At 35.5% G+C, this 23,217-nt stretch overlaps 1 protein-coding gene across 4 annotated transcripts in view; it reads left to right on the top strand.

Moving 5' to 3' along the window:
- ZNF385B (zinc finger protein 385B) overlaps window positions 1-23,217 on the top strand; it is a 351,566-nt gene that overhangs the window by 71,811 nt on the left and 256,538 nt on the right. For all 4 annotated transcript variants that reach the window (XM_036238023.1, XM_036238024.1, XM_036238021.1 and 1 more), the window contains exons 2-3: window positions 10,913-11,064; window positions 11,765-12,082. In XM_036238023.1, coding sequence (XP_036093916.1) covers window positions 11,767-12,082 — 316 coding nt within the window. In that variant the 5' untranslated portion in view covers window positions 10,913-11,064; window positions 11,765-11,766. The remainder of the gene's footprint in view (window positions 1-10,912; window positions 11,065-11,764; window positions 12,083-23,217) is intronic.

Here is a 23,217-nt window from a genome sequence, read left to right on the forward strand (position 1 = left end):
ACATAAACACACGGATTGTTTCCGGTTTGGGGCAACTATGAGCTTTCTTATCTATGTCTTCTGGCACACTTGTTCAGGAATTTATGTAGCTATGTGCCTGTGAGTACAACTGCTGGGTCTTCCCCACCCCAGTTTTATTGAGAAATAGTTAACATACCTCAATGTAAGTTTAAGACATACAGCATGACAGTTTGATTTACATCTCCTATGAATCAATGGCAACAGGTTCTGCTAACATCCATCATTTCATGTAGATACAATGGAAAGAAAAGAAAGAAGAAAATTTTGTCTCCTTGTTATGAGAACCCTTCGGGTTTACTCTCTTAACAACGTTCCTATTTATGATAGAGCAGTATGCACGCTAGTCATCGTGTGGTATGTTATATTTCTAGTACTTATTTATCATATAGCTGAAAGATTGTAACTTAACTACTTTTCTCCAATTCCCCCTCCCTCTACCTTTAATCTCCGGTAACCATATATTTGGTCTTTGTCTATGAAGTTTTCGTTGTTTTGTTTTGTTTTTGTTTTTGTTTTAGATTCCACATATAAGTGAGATCATACAGTATTTCTTTTTATCTGCCTCACTTATTTCACTTGGCATAATCCTTTCAAGATCCATCTATGTTGTCACAAATGGTAAGATTTTCTCATTTTTTTAAGGCTGAATAATATTCCATTGTGTGTGTGTATGTATACATTCCATTGTGCATATATATTCCATTGTATGTGTACATATATTCCATTATATATATAAACACACACACACACACACACCATTGTATTTATAACACAAGCATCCATTGATGGACGCTTAGGTTGTTTCTATGTCTTGGCTATTGTAAATAATGCTGTTATGAACGTAGGGGTACAGATACTTTTTCAAATTATTGTTTTCATTTTCTTTGGATATATTCCAAGAAGTGAAAATGCTGGATCATATAGTAGTTTTATTTTTAACTTTTTATGGATCCTTCATGCTAATTTCATAGTGGCTGTATCAATTTTCAATCCCACCAATAGCGCACAAAGGTTCTCTTTACTTCATATCTGTGCCAGTATTTGTCATCTCTTGACTTTTGATGATGGACTTTTTAGCAGGTGTGAGGTGATATATCATTATGTTTTTAATTTTCATTTCCATAATAGCTAGTGATATTAAACATCTTTTCATGTACCTATTGGCCTTTTATATATCTTCTTTGGGAAAATGCCTATTCAGATCCTTTGCCTATTTTATTTGTTATTGAGCTATGTGAATTCTTTTTATATTTTGGATATTACTCCCTTATCAGATATATGCTTTACAAATATTTTTCTCATTCCATGAGTTGTCTTTTTCACTTTTTGATGGTTTCTCTTGCTGTACAAAATTTTTATTCAGTGTAGTCCCACTTGTTTATTTTTTATTTTATTTCTTCTTCTAGGAGTTTCATGGTTTCAAGTCTTACATTTAAGTTTTTAATCCATTTTGCTAATTTTTGTGAATGGTGTAATTAGGGTTCTAGTTTTATTCTTTTAAATGCACCTATCTGATTATTTCACCACTATTTATTGAAGAGACTGGTTGAGTATTCTTAGCACCCTTGTCAAATACTAGTTACTGTATCTGCTTGGGTTAATTTCTGGTCTCTCGATTCTAATCTATTGGCCTATTTGTCTATTTTTATGCCAGCACCATACTGATTTGATTACTATATAGTATATATGGTATATACTATAACCTTTATAGTTTATTTTGAAATCAGGAAGTATATTGTCTTCTGCTTTGGTCTTTTCTTGGGTTTTCTTTATCTATTCGTGATCTTTTTTGGTTCCATATAAATTTTAGGGTTTTTTTTTTTTTTTTTTTTTTTTACTTCTGTAAAAAATACCATTGGACTATTGATAGGGATTGCAGTGAATCTATAGATGCTTTTGGTATTATTGACATTTTAACAATATTAATTTTTTCAATCCATGAACATAGGATACCTTTCTATTTATTTGTGTCTTCTTTAATTTCTTTCATGAATATTATACAGTTTTCAGAGTAGAGATATTTTACCCCCCTGGTTGTATTTATTCCTAAGTATTTTATTTGTTTTTGATGCTATTGTAAGTGTGATTGATTTCTTTATTTCTTTTTCAGAAAATTTATTGTTAGTACATCAAAACACTATTGGTTTTCGTATGTTAATTTTTATCCTGCAATTTTACTGAATTAATTGATTAGACCTAATAGTTTATTGGTCGAATCTTAGAATAATACATATAAATGTATATGTATATACTTATATACACACATATATACATATACACATATGTGCACACACATATATATGTATGTATATTATGTATATATAATTATGTTATCTGCAAATAGAGACAACTTTACTTCTGTTTCAATTTTAACACCTTTATTTCTTTTTCTTGCCTGCTTGCTCCATATAGGACTTCCAGTATTGTGTTGAATAGGAATAGTGAGAATGGATACCCTTGTTCCTGATTTAGAGGAAAAACTTTCAACCTCTTACCATTGAACTTGATGTTAGCTGGTATTTGTTATATATGGCCTTTATAATGTTGATATATGTTCCTTCTATGCCTAACTTGTTAATAGTTCTTATCATGAATGAATATTGAATTTTGTCAAATGCTTTTTCTGCTTCTAGTGAGGTTACCATATGATTCTTTTCTTTCATTCTATTAATATGATGTATCATACTAATGGATTTGCAAATATTGAATCATCCTTGCATCCCTGGAATTAATTCCATTTGATCATGGTGAATTAAACTTTGAATGTGCTGCTGAATTTGTTTTGCTTGTATTATACTGAGAATTTTTGCATCTATATTTATCGGGGATATTAACCTGCAGTTTTCTTTTCTAATAGTGTATTTTTCTGGTTTCGATATCAGGATAATGCTAGCCTGAGTTTAGGAGTATTTTCTCTGCTTTGATTTTTTAGAAGAGTTTGAGAAGAATTGGTATCAATTCTTCTTCAAATGTTTAGTAAAATTTACCATTGAAGCCACCTGATCCTGGGCTTTTCTTTGTTGGAACGTTTTTGATTACCAATTTGATCTTCTTACTAGAATTGGCCTATCTGGATTTTGTATTTATTTCTAATTCAGTCTTGGTAAGTTGTATTTTTTAAGATTTTCTCATATCTTCTACGTTGCCCAGTTTATTGGTGTATAGTTATTCAGTGACCTCCTATAGATTCTTTGTATTTCTGTGGTATCAGGTGTAATGTCTCCTTTTTCTTTTATAATTTTGTTTATTTGCACCCTCTCTCTTTTTTTCCCTTGGTTAATTTACCTAAGGCTTTGACAATTTTGTTTATATTTTCAAAACAACAACAACAACAACAACAACAACAACTCTTAGTTTGGTTAATTTTTTCAATTATTTTTCAGTTTTTTTTTAAAAAATTTTCTTCTATGATTTTTATTATTTTCTTTCTTCTGCCAACTTTAGGTTTGGTTTGTTCTTCTTTTTCTAGATCCTTAAGTCATAGAGTAAGGTTGTTTGGAATCTTTCTTTCTCCTTAATTTACTGCTCTGAATTTTCTTTTTAGAACTTCTTTTGTTTCATCCCACAAGTTCTGGTATATTGTGTTTCTATTTTTGTATGTCTCAAGAAACTTTTTTATTTTCCCTTTGGTTTTTTCTTCGATCTATTGGTTGTTTGGGAGAGTGGTGTTTAAATTTTATGTGTTCATGAATTTTCCAGTTTTATCCTTGTAATTAATTCTAGTTTCATGACCTCATTGTCAGAGAAGATACTTAGTATGGTTTCAGTTTTCTTGAATTTGCTAAGACTTTTTTTTGTAGTCTAATATATGATCTACCTTAGAAAATTGTTCCATGTGTGCTTGATAAGAATGTGTATTCTGCTGTTGCTGGATTAAATGTTCTATATATGTCTGCTAGGTTCATGTGATTCTAAAGTGTTGTTCGAATCTGCTGTTTCCTTATTGATTGTCTAGATTATGTATCCATTGTTGAGAGTGGGGTATTAAAGTCTCCAACTATTATTATTACTGTTTATTTCTCCTTTTAGCTCTGTTAGTTTTTGCTTTATATATTTAGGTGCTTCAATATTTGGTGAATAAATACTTACAATTGTTATATGTTCTTGATAAACTGAACTTAAGCATTATATAATGACTTTTTTTTAAAGTCTATTTTGTTTGATATAATTATAGCTACCCGTGCCTTTTTTTTATGGTTACCAATTTTTTGAAATGACTTTTTCCATCTTTCACTCTCAGTCTCTGTGTGTTTTTAAGGCTAAAGTGAATTCCAAAACTTTTACTCCTCCTCCTCCTCCTCACATTTTTAGGGACAGCTATTACATTTTACATAGTTTCTATATTGTGTAACTAATATCAATGTTGGAGTTATAGTTATTTTTACTACCTTCATTTTTTTTAACTTTTAAACTAGAGTTGTAAGTGAATTATGTACCACCATTACCAAATTATGGAATCTTACTTTGACTATATATTTATATATATTCCTTCTACAGTTATTTAGCTAATACTAGAATTAAATGTCAATTTATTTCTCTATTTAACTGACTGAAAATTTTTAGTAATTGTTTTTATATGAAAATAACAGCTTTCATAATTAACATTAATTCTTGAAATATTTTTATTCTTGAAATAAGAAACATTTTCCTTCTGATAGAATCTCAATATATTAAGCATATAAATATATTTTCAATTCTAGTTTTATATTAAATACACACATATATTTGAAATTGAAATTCTGGCATTAAGAATAAAATACATTTCTTGTTATCCTTATTGGCATTTTTATGCTCTTTGTATATTATGGTAACTTGTACCACTAAAAAGATCAAAGGTGTCAGAAAATACATTGATTTATATAAACATTCAACTACTGTGCTTTTTAAAGGCCAAGGCCAAATTATCTAGCAGCCTTTGGCTGAAGCTGAACTTCAGCTGAATTAATTATAGCAATTATTTTATTTTACCAAAGGTTCATGAAACATCTTTTGAGTGCTAGGCATCCGGTTGCCTTAGAGTCTACAATAACAAGTGAGAATAAAATAACCTTGCTTTATTTAAAGTAAGGTAACTCAAATGCCCCATATTACCAATTCAAAGTAGTTCAAATCTCTCCCCTACTTGTTGCAAGAATTCCAATTTTACCAGCTTGTCCTCCTGTACAGTTTTTTGAATGACTGAGGTACTCCAAACCAGTTGTTATTCAACATGTTAACCAGATGCCTGGTTCTCGACCACTGCATCATTCTTTTGTCCATCAGTAACATCTACAGCCTCCTGCTCCTGCTTTCCCATGTGTGGTTCAACCCCGGGTGCCATTCCAGGCTCACATAGTTCCCCACAGGAATAGGAAGATCAACTATGATGTTGTATGACTTCACTGATGGCTTTGGTATTAAAAGTAAAAAAGAAAAAAACAAAAAATATAAGTGGAGAACTCTTTTTTTTTTTTTTACTAGATCTGGAGGTTCTTTGAGTTCACGGACCAAAGCCCTCCTCAGGTTTTCTCTATTATGCAGTTTTCTCTGCCCAGACTCAGACCCGGTTCCATATTTCAAGAATCAGTTTACTTTTCCACAAAAAGAATGCCTGCAATAAGTCTCTCATATCTGGATCACAAGTTCCCTGTCCCCAAGGTCCAAAGACAGTCAGAGGCTCATCCTTCTTAGTTTCTATTTCCTGCCTCTATGAATCTTTTTAGACTAACAGTGGAAAGATCTCTTCCTTTTGTGGCAATCCTGAACCCAGACTTTAATTCCTTAGATAATTCAGAACAACATCAGTACTTTCCCCGAAGTTGAGTTTATTAATTTGAAATGATCCCAGATATACAGCTTATACATTATAGTCCGTTTTGAGCTGCAGCAATCTCAGGCTGTTCTTTCTAAGGTGAGATGCATTCATGTCCTTACTGGGTTTCCATCTCCACCAGTCTCCTGTGGTTAAGTGCTCGAATAAGAAAACACTCATTTTCCAATATCTAACAAAAACTTTTAGGGACAATCCAATTTAAATCCACTTACAGGAAAAAAAAAGTTTTGTGCAAGAAAAGATAATTTGCAGAGATGCAACTGTGCCTCAGTGAAAACAACCTTTTATGTGATTATGAAAAGCAGATTAAGCTCCTTGGAGCCATATTTTCTCCAGAGTTCGTACTTTACCCTCACATCTCCATTTAATGAGAAGATCCTCTAAGATGTTTTCCTCAAAACACAGTAGCAGTGTGCCCCTAAAGTTGAATTCATATATTTTCCTCAACGGAAATAAACTGCTAGAAGCATTAAATTGTCACTTTTAACAATTAGTGTCAAAATCTTTTAGGATTCACATTAGGCCATAACACCCTATTATAATCTGTTTCACTAGCACTCAGCAAAGTGGCAGTAGGCTATCAGAGAAAAAAAATCTGAGACAGATGAACTGCCTAGTGAAATCAAATACTAAGCAATAATTTTAGTCCAATATAATAAAGCTAAAATGCTATAGAAGTACATTCAGAGTACTTTGGGGACTATTATGTAAAGAATTGTCCACAGTCACGTTCATGAACAAGGAACAGCAGAGTAATTGGTTCTTCTAGTTTATTTTAAACTCTGTATTTTTATTTTTATTATTAATTTTTTTTAAATTTATTGATTTTTATTATGGTGACATAGATTAACAAAATCCAGTAAGTTTCAGGTGTACAATTCAATAAGCTCTTTATTTTTAAAAAATTCTTTATTCATTTCTTTAGGAACCATAAGAAAAAGATAGAATGTTGTATATTTTTAGTGTTTAATAAATTATCAAATTCAAACAAATGTTTCTCCTAGCTGGGTCCTGTTATGAAATATGTACTGAAACATACCATAGAATAAAAATATTGACCTCTTAATTTTCCCAAAATTTGCATTTGGGGAAAAGGTGATTTTTATAGTCCAATACTCGAGAACTCAACTTTTAACCTTCCTTTAAAGTACGAGTTTAGGAGTTAGGATCACACATTGATAACATAATGAAGCAAGCAAGAATTGGTGTCAGAGTTCTTAATCTTCTCTATCTGTATATTTTTATCTTGCCCAACCCTTCCTACTACACCCAAAACTTCATTGCCCGCAAAAGCTGATTGCAGGAGAAAGCAGATATCACATGGATGTTGGCACAAGTGTGCCCAGGTTAGTGTGTGACTTACCCCATTAGAATTTTAACTTGAAGCTGCTGCTGCTTCTTCTTCTTTTTTTTTTCCAATTAAGGATGAAGGACTTTGTCCTAAATAATTGAGCTTTTTTAGTTTGTCAGTGACTGGTTATATTTTTTTCTTTGGGGAATGCACTGTTATTACCGTTCCTGAAATCTCAAGATACAAAGAGCTGTGTATTCGGCCCTCCTATAAGTTGCAATTATTGGAAAAGATTGACCTTGTTTACTGTGTTCACAACCAGTGCTACACACAACATGCATACACACATAACACACTTATTTATTCAGGAAATAATAATTAAGTGCCTACTTTGTGCTAAACCTAGTCTTAAAAGGTGGAGATACAATAACAAAGCATAGTTCTTATCCTCAGGGTACTTAAAATCAACAAGGGAATAAAATGCAGACATTTTCACAGTATTTATCATACTCCATTGTAATTTCCTGTTTTCTCCTCTGTATTTTTTATTAGACTATAGGATCCCCTCAAGCTGGCATCTCGTCGACTATGTTCACTATTGTTTTTCTAGCATCCAGCTCTCTGCCTAGGTAGTCTAAAAACGTTTACTGAAATGAGTGAATAAATGTATATGAATGTAATAAAACTATATAAATGATCAAAATGATATTATAAAGATTGGATCCCTGGCATGCTATACAAAAAAAAAAAATGCTTCAGGAGTGCAGAGATAAGATGAGATTCTGGCAAGTGGAGGATCATGAGAAAAATGAGATATGAGGAGGTCATCTTGGATTTGTCAATTAGAATGTGTTTATATTGACTTTTCAAAGAGAAGCACTAAATTTAGAAAGGAGTTGTGCTTTTCAAATTGTTAGGGGTTAAGAAATGAATGGATAGTGGATAAAACTGGTTGACTTGATTTGGAGAATAAGATAATAAATCCATGGAGGAGAGGCAGGAACTTTTACACTTATACAGAAAGTTAGGAAATCTTCTTCCATGTTCTCCATCTGATGTAGCAATTCTGTGTCAAAGAATATATCTCTTCAAATGTGTAACAGAGATGTCTTTACTTTGGAATCAGTTTCTTGTTATTTTTAACTTATTATTTAAAAATTGGATAACTATGCAGGTCAGGGCCAGTCCTAGAGAAAGTTGTTATGTTATAAAATTTTCCTGGTGCATCACATCCTGGGTACTTAAAAATCATTCCTTTAGATAGTCCCTGACTCTCCCATCTACTCTTCCCTAAAAGCAGCAACTCAAGGACCAACTTTTTCATTCCTTGACCTGTACCAAAATCTTATTCTCTCATGAATGTTAAGTTATTGGCCATCTAATATGATAAAATAATACAAAAGGAGTGTAGAGTACTTGGCCTAGTTGTCCTGATTTCTCTTATCCTCAGATAAGCTTGAATAGCAGTCTAAAGCAGAATGCTTAAAATTGGATACCCCTGAAGGTGCTTCTGCCCTATGCAAGTGAAATATGTGATTTAAGATAATGTGATTAAAAAAAAAAAAAAAAAAAAAAAACCTTTAAAATAGAAAATGAGATTTCTTCCACTTAAATTCACTGTTCCCTTCCTCCTAGCCAAAAAGTTAACATTATAAATGTTGTCACACAAATTATAAGCCTAGAAATTATATCATCTCAGGCCAAAAGTGGATGCTGAGCTTCTGATATCTTGCTTCCTCACCTCTAGGTCTTTCTCTGGAACTAACTATATTCTCATTGCTAGTGGATGTTAACAGGAGCTGAACTTATTTTTCTCCTAAGAGGAGAGGAAATGTGGTAAAGACAGAACTAAGATTAATAAATTGGAGTCTAGTGGACAGAACGTACCCCCCAGGCATTGCTTCCTCTCTAGAGTGCCCCCTGAATGTGGTGTTGGAGGCCTGTGAGATCATCTGTAAGTGAGAGTAACTCTGGGAGAAAGCATAATAGGAATAAAGATTATGAAGGGTGCTGGTATACCAGAGTTTTTCCTTTTTTTTTTTTTTTTCTTTTTTTACAGGATAATTCTAGAATAGCCATTTATTTCATTTTAAAATTTCTTAATTACTTAAAATATGTACATTTAAATAAATCTAAAGCATGATTTATTTATAAGACAAACAGCAGTCAGAAAAGCATAAGTAAGCAGGTTTTAGATTTTATAAGTTAATACAAATAAATCATTTTTTAGATTTCAAATTTAAAAGAGAATATCATAATATGTGTTCTGTTTCTGTGAACTACCATGTGTTAATTAGCAATGGGGGCAAGGCCAGCCACCTCCGAAGAAGTTAAATTTTAAGATCAAAGTGTCATCATTCCTCAGCTGAGTCAAGGATCTTGGTGGCTTGAGTTGAAATATAACACTTAGACTTCAGATGATCCAATGAGATGATGCCTGACCTAGCCTTGCAAGGTTAAAAGTTATTGGTTTTTCTTATGTTTTACAATGGATTCATTTTCTAGACAAGGCATGATATATTAACAATGAGCCCATTTAAAAAAATTATCTCTTTATTTATCAAATAGTTTGGTTAATTCTTGTGATATATTTTAATATTTTAAGAGAGAACACAAGGTAATATGTTTGAACTTAACTTTTATATGGAACTAATATTTTCTAGAGTTTTATGAGAAAACAGTTTTGTGACCCCATAATATTTTGGATTTAGTGAATAAAAGCAAAAATATTGATATATGTGGAGTTTGAATACCATTTCATTTATAACTCAGCTATAGGAATTGCTTAAACCTGATTTATGTATAGTTTGAATAGATTATATCGAAGAAAACTGCCTTCGTGGAAAGCTGAAAGGAATAGATTCATTTGGAAAATTTTGTGAAATAGAGTTCCTTGAAATGGTAGCATCAAGGTAAAGTATTTATGGAACAAATAGGTTTTACATATCAAAATTAATAATTTTCTAACAATTCTTGGAAGGTTATGATTTAGCCTGTTGTATAATGCATAAGGGCACTTTGCAATTGGGCATATGGGTATAAATAAGGAGTCCTTTATGGCATACTGTATACATAGAATCAATGTCTATCTTTATAGTTTAACTCCATGCTACAACTTGTTTTTTGAATTTTAAACTTTAATCTGGTAAACACTTTAAATATGGACTCAGCTTGCTCCTTCCTTTCCACAGAGCTCCATGCTACACTGAATCAAAAGAACCGCCCAGAGCCAATATCTTTCATCCCGCCCCCCCTGCCCCCAGAGTTTTTCTCATAGGCAGAAATCCCTAACAAGCCTTGACTGTTCCTTTAGCTGAGTTCTTCATTCCTTGTAGCACAGTACTGTCTAACTCAGCCAGTTCTTTCTCTCTTATGCCCCCTTTCCCTTAGTTTTTGCCCAATTATTCCCTGAATCTTGTTCTCCTTTTTCTTCTATAAGAGTATCTTTTTCTTTATTCCAGTTAGGAACTGTAAGCATTGTAATAATTACGCTGGTAAGTATGAAAATGCTGGTAATATTGGTATTACTAAAATGAAAAAAATTACATATATTAAAGAGGAACTGAACGAGATAAAAAGCCAAGGCTGTCTTCATCACCTAAGGTTCTTGGGTCATTAAAAGTCTCCTTTAAAATCCTCACTTAAGTTATAATCTATCACTATACCCTTAATGAAATAAAGGAAGAAAAAAATCAGCACTTAAAAATAAAATTATATCTTAGTTCGTTTGACTCTTTTTTAGGTACCGGTTTACCATATATTATTATATTTGTTGTTTTATATTTCAGATGTTCTGCATTTCAACCTCATCAAAGATTAAATTGACGTTTATGGGCTAATCTGGAAACCTAAATACAATTTGTTTCACTACATCTATAAGAAAATATGTTCAAATTTCTATTGGCTGAGTTGTAAAGGAGCTTTTGGCACACAACCTAATGTAAGTTGCAGACATACTGTGTTTTAGTCTGTTGTGTACTTCCTCCTCAGGTTAGGGCCTGTGTCTGTTTGCAAGTGTGTAGTTGTGTGTGTATTATATATATCTTTGTGTCTACACATACATTTTCTCACAGTTCTGGGTTCATAACATCATTTATTCCTTCATTCCTTAAATAGGTACCTAAATGCCTATTGTGTAAAAGGTACTGTTCTAAGCCCAAGGGATATCCAGAAATAAGGTTACATCCCTCACAGTGCTCACATTCTATTGGAAAACAGATATAAACCAAATAATTGCACAAATACATATAAGATGCACTGGCGAGAGGTCACACAGCACTATTCAAGCATATAACCAGGGATCTGCCTTGTCTCCAGGGTCAGTCTGGATCCCTGCAGAGGTTAGTGTTCCAGCTAAGATCTCAGGGGTGAGCTGGAGTAAAAAGAGAAAAGGACTTGAGAAGTGATGGGAGGAGGGGCCAGTGTGGAGTAGAATGCGCTCCACATAGAGGGAACACACGTTTGAAGGCCATATTGCTCAGTTAGGTATGCTTCATTATTTTTCTAAGCGTGGCTACTAAGTAGCTGGTAGACTTTTGCTTAAACCAGTTTTCTGGCATGAAAATTAGTTGTAATCATACTAGAAAATAAGAAGGTACATACTTCATAAGCAGTTGTACCTTTTTTTTTTTTTTTTTCAGGTATGAAATACTCCTTAAGCCCTGACAACTACCCTGAAGATGGAATTATAAATATGGCAACTTTTCTACGGGGCTTTGAAGAAAAGGGGATAAAGAACGACAGGCCTGAGGACCAACTTAGTAAAGAGAAAAAGAAAATTTTGTTCTCCTTCTGTGAGGTTTGCAACATCCAGCTAAACTCTGCAGCCCAGGCCCAGGTCCATTACAATGGCAGATCTCACCGGAAAAGAGTCAAGCAGCTGAGTGATGGGCAGCCCCAGCCGCCAGCTCAGGGTTCAGGGCCGCTTCTGGCCAGCCCCAGCACCAACACCAGCGCAGGTAGGTGGGCGGGCCCCGGGCTCCATTTGCTGCTGGGAGAAATTCTCTGTTCTAGGAAATGAAGGCTTTAGAGCAAGGCTTACTTTTCACCTTAGAACTACCATCATAATAATATGTATTCCTTTCCCTACAGGTAAAATCCAAGAGCTGTTTGTTACTTCGCAGTATCTATTTTATTATTATTATTATTAATAATATATGTTAGACACAAATACATATACACACATACAAAATTTGTACTTTGGACCATAGGCTTGGTTCTGTGTCTCCACAGTGTATGACATTTCTTAAAATATTTTGAAATGTGTTTAAAATGAGTCAGTTATATCAATTTTCCCCCCTCTCTGTAAAATGAGGTTTGGTTGGGTTTCCTTTGCTTTCTGTTGGGTAGCATAGCACTTGATAATGTATAAAAAGCTGCAGCTCTATTTCTATCACCCCTTTAGGCAGGAAAGGAGCATTAATCTTGTGTGTTAGACTTGTTACATTCTTTTAGGAGGTTGCCAGCCGCAGAGGCATGCGTGTGGGTGGTGTTCTAACAATGGGAACAGGCATTGCCAAAACCAGCAAGGCTTACCTCTGAGGTCCAGCACTACCCGGGCACTTTCCCTGCCTCTTGCCTCTCAGGCTTTTCCTTAGATATTTTCGCATTCCTGCATCTGCCCTGAATTCTAAACGGCCTTTCAGGTCCTGTATCTTGTGGACCTTCTACACAGGTTTACATGGGAGGCCAAGGTAAGCCTCCTGCTAAATGGGGAGAGGGCGGGGACAGGCAGAGGAGGGTTCCAGGTTCCATTCTAGCAAGTTTGCTCTGGTGACGAGGCTTCAACCTGGAGTAAGACGGTATGGAGCAGCCATTTGTTGGAACTTTACTCAGTGCCGTTTTTGATTTTGTGGAGTTATGCTATGGCCCTTATTAAGCTCCAGTGTAAATTGTTTGTGTGTGTGCTGTAGATAAATAATTTTTGTATTTTAAGTCAACATAACCACTTTTTACCCAATAAATGATTTCATTACATTAAACTATTTCCCCAATCAATACTTATGCTGTGAAAGACTTACAGGAATGTTTAGGATATAAGATACATGCTTATCAAAATAGTAAAAAATTACTTTTTCATTTGCATTTATTATTATAACTTATTTACGTATTATTTATTTTATTCACTATTAATTTATTAGAATGATAATTATAAATATTTATAAATACATTCATGTATTTACATATTAAAATATAGTTGGTGTTAGGTTAAAAATTGATTTCTGCCTTATATCTACACCAGAGAGCAATTAGCCCTGGATAAAGGTTTGCATTACATCTATAAGAGTCCAAATATCTATACCTAAAATGAGATGTTACATGTAGCTTCTGGTAAGTAGCAATCTTAGCAGCTAACATTAATCGAGCATCTTCTTAGGGCAATATTCTGTTCTTAAGAACCTGATAGTAATTTTCTTGTTTAATTCTCTCATGAATCCTGAGGTAAGTACAGGCTACGAATGAAGGCAAAGAGAGATAAAATTGTTTGCCCAGGGTTTGTATGACGTGGAAATGGCAGATCTGTAGTACTAACTATATTTAATTAACAGTTAAGCCATTATTCTTCATCACTACTTTGCTGCTCTTTCCTACCATGCAATAGCACTCGGGTTAAATTCAAATTTATGTGCTGTCCTATATTTGTGGTCATGAATGGTTGTTTTCATAGCAAACGATCTCACTTTGATGGTCGTGAAAACAGATATGTAAATCTCTGATTCATTGATTTCTCTGTTGTTCTCTCATGCTAATGAAATTAGCTGGCTGACATAAAATAAATTTAGCAAAGATATACGCAGATAATTATGGATATATTCTATAAGTAAGATATAGCTCATCATCTAGTAAAACACAATGTATTGATATATAGGAAAATGGGTAAGAAAATGAGACAGCTTTTCAAGTCTTATATTAGGTATAAAGGACAATTTTTATATATTGATAATGTAGTCAATCATCTGTTCTCAAAAGACTTGGATTTAGCATAGGATGAAGGCAAGTCACTTAACCTCTGAAAGTGATTAGCATTAATCCTCTCATCAGAAAAAAAGTAGGTATAATAATGCCTTCTCTTTGAAATAGAAATTAGATATAGATGTATGTACAAAGATGATTATGACATGACTTATAATTCCAAAATAGTAAATGTATCCTGAATGTCCAGTATGGGAAAGGTTAAATACCTAATAGTACACTTATAAGGCGAATGACAGAAACCATAGTCATCAAAAATTATATTTCTGAGGAATATTGAATGATGGGAAGCTCTCCGTGATATCATGCTCTGTCAAACAGCAGAAATTAAAGTTGGATATACCTTAGCGTTGCTATGTGCGCATGTGCATGTTATCTCCTATTTAGCATCTCAACTCAGTGAGAAGCAAGCCTGACAGAATTTTATTTTTTTAGTTACTTTCCTCAGTTTTGGTCTATCAAATGTCTGTTTGCTGCTGGGTAGCAGCTCCCTTAACACCTTCTCAGCCCATAACCTCTCGCCTTTGTATGTTCAGAGTCACTCTGATTTAGAAGATGCAGTTCTTTTTTATAAAAACATCCATGTCAGATTAAGATTTGACCATAGACCCTGGAGTATGGAGTGGAGGGCGGGGTACAGTTAGCTCTCATTCTGCCCCTCCCTCCACTTGCCCTTCCACCCAGGTGGTGGGTGGGGAACCATGAAGGATGGTGGGGTGGAGGTGTCTTTGCCTTACAGGCTTGGCAAGGCTGCAACGCTGCTATTGGCAGGTGATTGCTATTCTTGTTATCTCTGTGGGTCTCAATGTTCTCTTAATAGACTCCATGGTCCCTTAGGCATTGAGAGTCCCAGAGATTTAGCTGTATCTCCCAGCTTACCCTCAGTTGATAACAAAAAGGCCCCATTCCTAAGTGCATGTGCTTCTTTCTCCCTCATTGTGGCAGTCCTGACAAGATTGTATCCTGTTTTCGTCTGTGTACCAACTATTGGGGCTTGAGGGCACGTACAGAATTCATCTGAGTGCTAACATCACTCTTCAAAACCTGGAGGTCCTGGGACACAGGAAGGTAGAGGTGGAGTGGGGCATGGGGACTCCTACACATTTCTCTTTCTTGCTCAGGTAGCACAGGGGAGACTGGCAAGACCACTGACAAAACAGGTACTAAATTAGGGGACAAAAAGCCAGTCTCCTGTGTTTACCGATCGCTTGGCTGTATGGGTGTTATGGGCTGAATCGTGTCCCTCAGAAGAAGATGTATTGGGGTCCTTATACCCAGTACTTCAGAATGCAAACTTATTTGGAGATAGAATCTTCACAGAGAAGATTCATTTAAAATGAGGTCATTAGGGTTGGGTAGACCCTAATCCAGTGTGGCATATGCTTATAAAAAGGGGGAATTTGGATGTAGAGACAGACACGCACAGACGAGAGATGATGTGAAGAGACATGGATGAGACAGCCATCTATGAACCAAGAAGAAAGGTCTGGAACTGATCCTTCCCTCAGAGTCCTCAGAAGGAGCCAACCCTGCAACACCTCGATTTCAAACTTCAGATTTAGACCTCTAGAACTGTGAGATGATAAATATCTATTATTAAACCAGGTTTTGGTACTTTGTTACAACAACCCTAGTGGACTAATAAAGGGAGGAGGATGGTAGCCTATCTCCTCCCCAAAGAAGAAAGGATGTGATAGTAGAGATAACCTTCCCAAGAACTGTTAATTTCAGAGGTAAGTTCCCCTCCTCTCTGCCAGTCTTATTATAGTGTTGGTGTTGGCAGGGGTGGGAGTTTACAGAGCCTTTAGCTCTTAGCTTTTGGAAGAACAGAAGGATTCTTAGAGTGCACCTAAAACAATTCTATTAGAGAGAGAGAGAGAGAGGGAGAGAGAGAGAGAGAGAGAGAGAGAGAGAGAGAGAGAGAGAGAGAGAGAAAGAGAAAGAGAGAGTGTGTGTATGTATCAATAAACTGATGTAATTTTTTTCCTGAGAGAGAGATTAGTGATGAGTAGCAGTAAAATCTCTTACCCAGCCCTGTTTTGGCCAAACATTGTAAGAATACTCTGGGCTTTAGAAGGGAGAGTCAGAGGGGAAGCAAAGAGAAGTTAGATAACTTAGTCTACATGTGAAGGATCCCTGCTCCTCTCCCCATCCAGTCCTATGGAGTGGGTGAAAATAACAGAAACCACAGAAGAATCTTGGATTTAGACAAGTAGTTGCATGCTTCCATCCCTCAAAGGGTATGCAAAGGTAGTAAGACGCAGTGTTTCTTACCCCTGGCAAGGGCGGGCAGGTGACCTGAGGCTGCGTCCTGATTTCTGGTGGGCTTAGTGAGCACATGGCTGCGGGGTGAAACCGGAAACCACAGAGGGGTGTTTGAGGAGAGCAGGGAAGCTGTTTTTCCTATATCCTAGATTGGAGCAGAGGCAGGGAACTATTTCCCACATAACCATGAGTGCAAGCCTTCCTAAAGAGCCCTCATGGCTGGGAATAAGGGAACACACCAAAGTACTGGTATGAGCCAATAACCAAACACCAGACAGAAATAAAAATCAGCAGATGCCTATGTGCATAAATGACAGCCAGGCCACAAACCTTCCTATGTGGGCCTTGGCACACAGTAAGCCCCTCAGCATCTGACCCAAAAACCTTGACCCTCAAATCTAGAGCAACTCCCAGGAGAGAGGTACTCCAAACTGCCTGAGAATAAGTTTCTGTTTGCCATGTGGGGTGGGTTTGTATGAGACAAAGGAATGTATCATTAGTAGGTTTATCTTTCAAAGAGGTTTTTGTTTGTTTGTTTATTTGTCTTGGCTAAAGGAAGTTTTTCAAATAGAAAGAAAATGACAAAGAACTAATCTTTGAGCTTTAGGAAGGAAGAAAAGACAATGGGAAAAGCAGAAATATAGGAACACACAAACTATCTATATTAGAGTACTCTAGTGAAACAGAATCAATAGGATGTATATGTATATGTGTACGTTTATATGTATATATACATATATAATAAAAATATTTATTGTAATGCCTTGGCTCACACGAGCGAGGAGGCGGACAAGTCCTAAGATCTGCAGTCAGAAAGCTAGAGAGGATGGTGTACTTCTATCCAAGGCTGTCAGGCTCGAGACCCAGGAAGAGCTGGTGTTGCGGTTCAACTGAGAAGGCAGGAAAAAATCTGATGTCCCAGGCCAAAGGCAGTCAGGTAGGAGGAATTCCCTCCTATTCAGAAGAGGCTCAGCCTTTTGTCCTATTCAGGCTTTCAACCGACTGGATGAGACCCACCTACACTAGGGTGAGCGATCTGTTTTGTTTAGTCTATAAATTTAAATGTGTAAGTCATCCAAATTCAAACTGCCAGAAACACCCAGAATAATGTTTAACCAAATATCTGGGCACCCAGTGGCCCACTCGAGCTGACACATAACATTAGTCCACATACTAGCCTTTTCCTTTTATGTTTTATAAATCATATTTGATGACTGAGACAAAATTATAACAGTCTGATACTCAAGACAATGATATTTTAAAATGGGGAAGTTAAAAGGACCTAAATGGAAGTAAGTTTTCTGTACTTCATGTGAAGTAGCTAAATGGTGATCCAGTAGATTTTCATAAGTGTCTATATTATAATAGCCATAGTAACCACTCTAAAGACTATACAGAGAGATACAATCAAAAAGAATATAATTAAATCAAGATGGAATCCTAAAAATATTCATGTAACCCACAGGATGACAAAAAAAAAAAAAAAAGAGAAACAGAAATGAGAACCAGGAGTAACAAATAGAAAACAAATAATAAAATACAGACTTAAGGACTGACGTATTAATAATTACCTTAAATGTAAATGGCCTAAATATATCAATCAAAAGACAGATTTTCAGAGCAGATGAAAAAAAAAATTACCCAAATATATGCTGCCTACCAGAAAAACACTTTACAATTGACGACATAGGTAGGTTGAAAGTAAAAAGATAGAAAGGAATATGACATACAAACAATAATTTTAAAAAAAGGCAAGAGTATCTACATTAATATCTGATAAGGTAAACTTGAGAACAAAGAAAATTACTAGAGACAAAGAGAGACCTTACATTATGATAAAAGGTTCAACCCGCTGATATAATGATCTTAAATGTTCGTGCACCAAACAACAGAGCCTTAAAATACATGAAACAAAATTGATAGAGCTGAAAGAAGAAATAAATAAATCCACAATTATTGCTGAGGACTTCAACACCCTCCTCACCACAGCTGATAGAATTACTAGAGAGAAAATCAGCAAGGATATAGAAGATCTGAAAACACAATCAACTGAAAAGATTTAACTAATTTATGTGGAAGTCCACTCAACAACAGAATACATATAATTTTTTTTAAGTGTCCATGGAATATTCACCAAGAAAGACCATATTGGGGGCCATAAGACAAACCTTAACACATTTAATAGAGTTATAATCATACACAGTATGTTCTCTGACCGTAAGGGCATTAAAGTAGAAATTAGTAATAGAAAACCAACAGGGAAAAAATTAAATAGCATTATCTCTTAAATAATCCATGAGTCAAATAGTAAGGCCCAAAGGAAATAAGAAACACATAGAACTGGGTGAAAATGGAAGAACAACATATCAAAATGTGTGGAATGTAATTAAAACAGTGCGGATAGAGAAATTTATAGCACCAAGTGCTTGTATTAGAAATGAGGAAAAAGTCTCTAATAAGTAAGTCCCTATTTAAGCTAGAAAAGAAGAGAAAAAATAAACTCAAAACAAGCAAACTGGAGAAGTCTGAATGAGATTGGTAGATTGCATTCATGTCAGCCTACTGATAGGGATTAGTCTGTAGTTTTATAGGATGTTACCATCAGCGGAAACTGGATAAAGTGTTCAAGGGAACTCGTAGTATTACTTTTTACGACTGTATGTGAATCGCTATCTCAACAAAGGTTTTAATTAAAAAAAATCTTAATAAAGGTGACCTAGAATGCCCAGTCTTCTGGTACCATTATCAAAGATGATAATGAACAAAACTTTGGGGCTTGGCTTTATAAAAATAATCACACGTGTACTTTATAGAAATTACTAAAGCACAATCTTTATTTTATTTTGTTTAAGATGTCAAGAGAAGATAGATATCTAAATAAATCAATAACAATATGATATGCTAAGAATAATGATAGGTCTACACATAAGCTAGATGTGGCGCAGAGAAGGGAATGGTTAACTTTACAGAGATCAGAGAAGTCTTCCTTGAGGAGGTGCTATTTGAGGTGAATATTCAAAGATGAGTTTCAAGTTATTCAAGGATAAGCAACATTCCAGGTATAGAGAACAGCAAAGCAAATGCACGTAGGTGTAAACTATAAATAGTTTGTTATTATCGGAGTGAAATATGATTGGAGAAAAGGAGAGATCCCTCTGTCAAAGTAGAAAGTGGCTGGAACAGGAATGGATCTTCTTTGTCTCGTGGGAACAGAGGCATCAGAAAAAACACAGCTGCCCAAACACACATGGAAAAAAATAAGGGACAGCCGCTGAAATTCAGAGCTCTCCTAAGTTCCCTTTGTATCGCACTCTGATTTATGTCAACCTGGAGCCTCCCCATCACACCCTGACATCCTTGCTTAGGTGTTGTGGTCCGAGGATATCACATGACTATACAGAGGTTATTTTCCATGCGCCACGTACAGCTTCCCAAGTCCAGATAAAATTGACCACATTTATTCTCTGTGTATGGTGGCTAGTGACCCTCATCCTGCCCTCTGCTATCAAAGGCTGAGACCTATTTTTTATTACTATCCCATTCACCATTCTTATTCTCTGAGGTGGATCTGAATTTAAGAAATTTAAAGCAATTTGTGTGTGAATGATTGATAATCTAACCCAGTGGCTCTCAAATTTTAGAGTACATCAGAATCACCTGAAAGGTGTGCTAAAATGAAGATAACTGGGCTCCAAACCCAGAGTTTCTGATTCAGTTGGCCTGGGGCAGAACCTGAGAACTTGCATTTCTAACAAGTTCCTGGAAGAGGAAGCTCCTGGTTCAAAATCACACTTTGAGAACAACATCTAACCCACTGAGGAGAATTTATATCAAGAAAAGGAGCTTCTTACCTTAAATAAATCTGTAATTCAGAAATGGTCAGAAAAGAGAAAGGTGGCCTTCTGTGCTCCTTGTTTTCTCCTGGGGAATCCACTGACCCATGGAAAGAGAGAGTTGATGTTATGGAAATAGAGTGACATGAGCTCCCCACCTCCACCCCAACCCCATCAACCAACCCTCACCCCTAACTGGGAACTTTATAAGCAACTTTGCACCTTCTATAGTATCATAAAAACAGTGAAGGCAGACTGAAAGGCTGTGGTTAAGTGGATGAATGGGGTCTTTTCTTGAGCCAGGTATTGTGCTAAGGAGGTTACCTCATTTGAATCTTCATAACAGATTTATAAACAAGGTACTGTTATTATTACATACAACATGGATGAGGATTAAAGAGGTTAGGTGTCAGCTGGATTTGGAATACGCTTAACTCTGTGGCATTATTCTTCACTATGGTGTTACCGCCTTCCATCTACAGATTGTTAGGTTGAGCAGAAATTGCTTGTTGCTCAGACAGTGCACCTGATGTGGAAGTTGAGCCAGAAAACAAGAGAATGTAAGTTGTCTCTCTGGACGCAACCTGTTTATGCGTTAAGGCCAGCTTTTGCTGTTCAGAGGCTTTCCCCACAGATCGGTTAGCGATACATAAAACTATGATACCATTCCTCTTCTAATCATAAGCAGGTAAATCACCAGACAGTGTAATAAATGTTAACTTTACATTTTATTCTCCTTGCATCTTCAAGGAACGTTTGTGCCTGTCCTAGAGAATCAGGTTACCGCAAGGATTATGGTGGGGATGATTGCTTGTATTTTGAGGCTTTTTGTATCTATATTTCCTCAGAATGGGAAGATATTCTCTCTAAGGGGGTGACCTCTGACCCTCCCCTTGGTACTCACTAGTGTGGCCCAAATAATACTAAACTATGAAACATCAGGCCCAGAGTATGGAGGTTCCGTTGAATTGTGGTTAGAGAGACACATCTGTATTTGATTTGAGGTGCAATGGACATAGAGGTTATTATGAAAAGACTGAAATAATGACTTCAGTCCTCAGAACTCAGCAAGATAGGCACAATTTTCCTCAGATTATACATTAGAAAACTGAGAATTTTGGAAGCCTTTCCTAAGGCCACACAAAGATTCAAAGTCTAAGATCTGTCTTTCACTCTACATTACCTCTCATTACCTCTCCTAACTTTTAAAACATATTTTTTTGCAAAGTAAAAATGAGAATTCATGACTATTTCCTTATTATCTAATATTTGTTTTTCTCAGTTGCATATTAACTAAAATGCCCATTTTCTTTCTCATTTTCGATTAATTCCAAAAGAATTTCTAATCACATTTATGACTAATCTTTTAAGACTAAACAGGAGTTAGTCAAGCAAATAGAGGAGAGAAACGTGATTCTAAGGGAGTAAAGAGAATGTTTAAAATCTTAACTTGAGAAAAAGCTTGGTATGTCTAAAAAGCCGAGATATGGCTGAAACTGAGTGGGAGAACTAAGAATGAAATAAAGAGAAGTTGGGAAAGTAGGTAGGAGATACTAGAAATTTTTTAAAATGATACTTCATTTTAACTATGATTCTGGGGTCAGAGATTGAGGCTGGTCTCAGCTAGGTTCTTATTCTGGATTTAAGACTATACTTTCAGGGATAATTTCTATAGATTGTCTTATCCTGGACTCACTGGAGGTCACTCACACAGCTGTAAGTTGGATGGCCGAAGATGGCCTCACACATTCATCTGGCAACTGGTGCTGACTGTAGGCTGGATCACATTCACCAGTCAATTCTTCTCTTCGAGTTACTTAGGCTAGGCTTCATTACACAGTTCATTGCAAGACAGCAAGAGCAGAAGCTGCAGCTACTGCAAAAATAGGGTCAGAGCTAGTCACAAGACCAGTCCAAATTCCAATGGTAGAAAACAGAGTCTGTCTCTGCATGTGAGAAATGGCATCTTTTATTTGGCCTTAGGAATTTTGAACTGAGTTTGAGTAGATTTTAAGTTGAAGACACTTTGGGGGTGGGGGGAGAAGGTAAGGATGATAAAACCAGGGGATTTTGCAGCAGGAAATAGAGGTAGTGGTTTGGAAGGGAAATGGAGAACAAAATTGGAAGATGAGTTGTCATTTGTAGTGTTGTATGGAATGTTTTTTCTCTGTTGCTATATTCTGTGTTTCTCTTTGATTTTTTCAGGATCCTTCAGGATCCTGAACTGTTTTGTACCCCCTCCCTTCTAATGATCTTTTATTCCTATTTAACATTAAAGAAATAGCTTATGAATCAGGGCCCTGTGATAGGTATTATAACCATTAAAATATGTATATGGGCCTCTAATGCATAGGCCAAATTTCTCCTACTCCATCTCATATATATATATTTAAAATATAAAACATCTTTAAAAGAATTTTCTCAGACATTTTTGAACCTTGGAACTTAAACTTGAAACTGTAACCCTATAGAATCACCACAAGATGGTGCCACAAGTATATTGAAAGTAAGATAGTTTCCTCATTCCTAATCGTACATTTTGCTGGAATTTATTAATGAATATGAAAAGCAGAAAATTACAGAAGGGTGAGGATATGTGTGACATGCATGTGTGGGCACGAGCACCCTCATTTGGCAGGCTTTTTATGATCATCTTCTTTGCATATAGAAGAGATATCAGGGTGTTTGTGTTGTGTGTGTTGTGTATGTGTGTGGTGAGAAAAGAGAGAGAAAAAGGGATAGGGGAGATTTTTCTCCAGATTTCAGGAGTGAAAAGTATTACTTAAATATCTAATATTGCCCTCTGTCTGGAAAGATTGTAGTTCATTTTAAGAAGTATTCTATATGAACATAAATGTTTAATAAAGCAAACAGGTTTGTGTGATAGATGCAGAAACAGGACTAGCATTCATCAATATGATAATGTCTTTTACTTTTGCAGTAGAAACATGGCTTCAAATGCTTGCTTTTTCTTCATTTTTGATGAGTCTACCATTTATCATTTAACCAAGAAATCTTTTGCA

This window comes from Rousettus aegyptiacus, unplaced genomic scaffold (genome assembly GCF_014176215.1).
Source record: "Rousettus aegyptiacus isolate mRouAeg1 unplaced genomic scaffold, mRouAeg1.p scaffold_m13_p_2, whole genome shotgun sequence".
NCBI classification, from domain to species: Eukaryota; Metazoa; Chordata; class Mammalia; order Chiroptera; family Pteropodidae; genus Rousettus; species Rousettus aegyptiacus.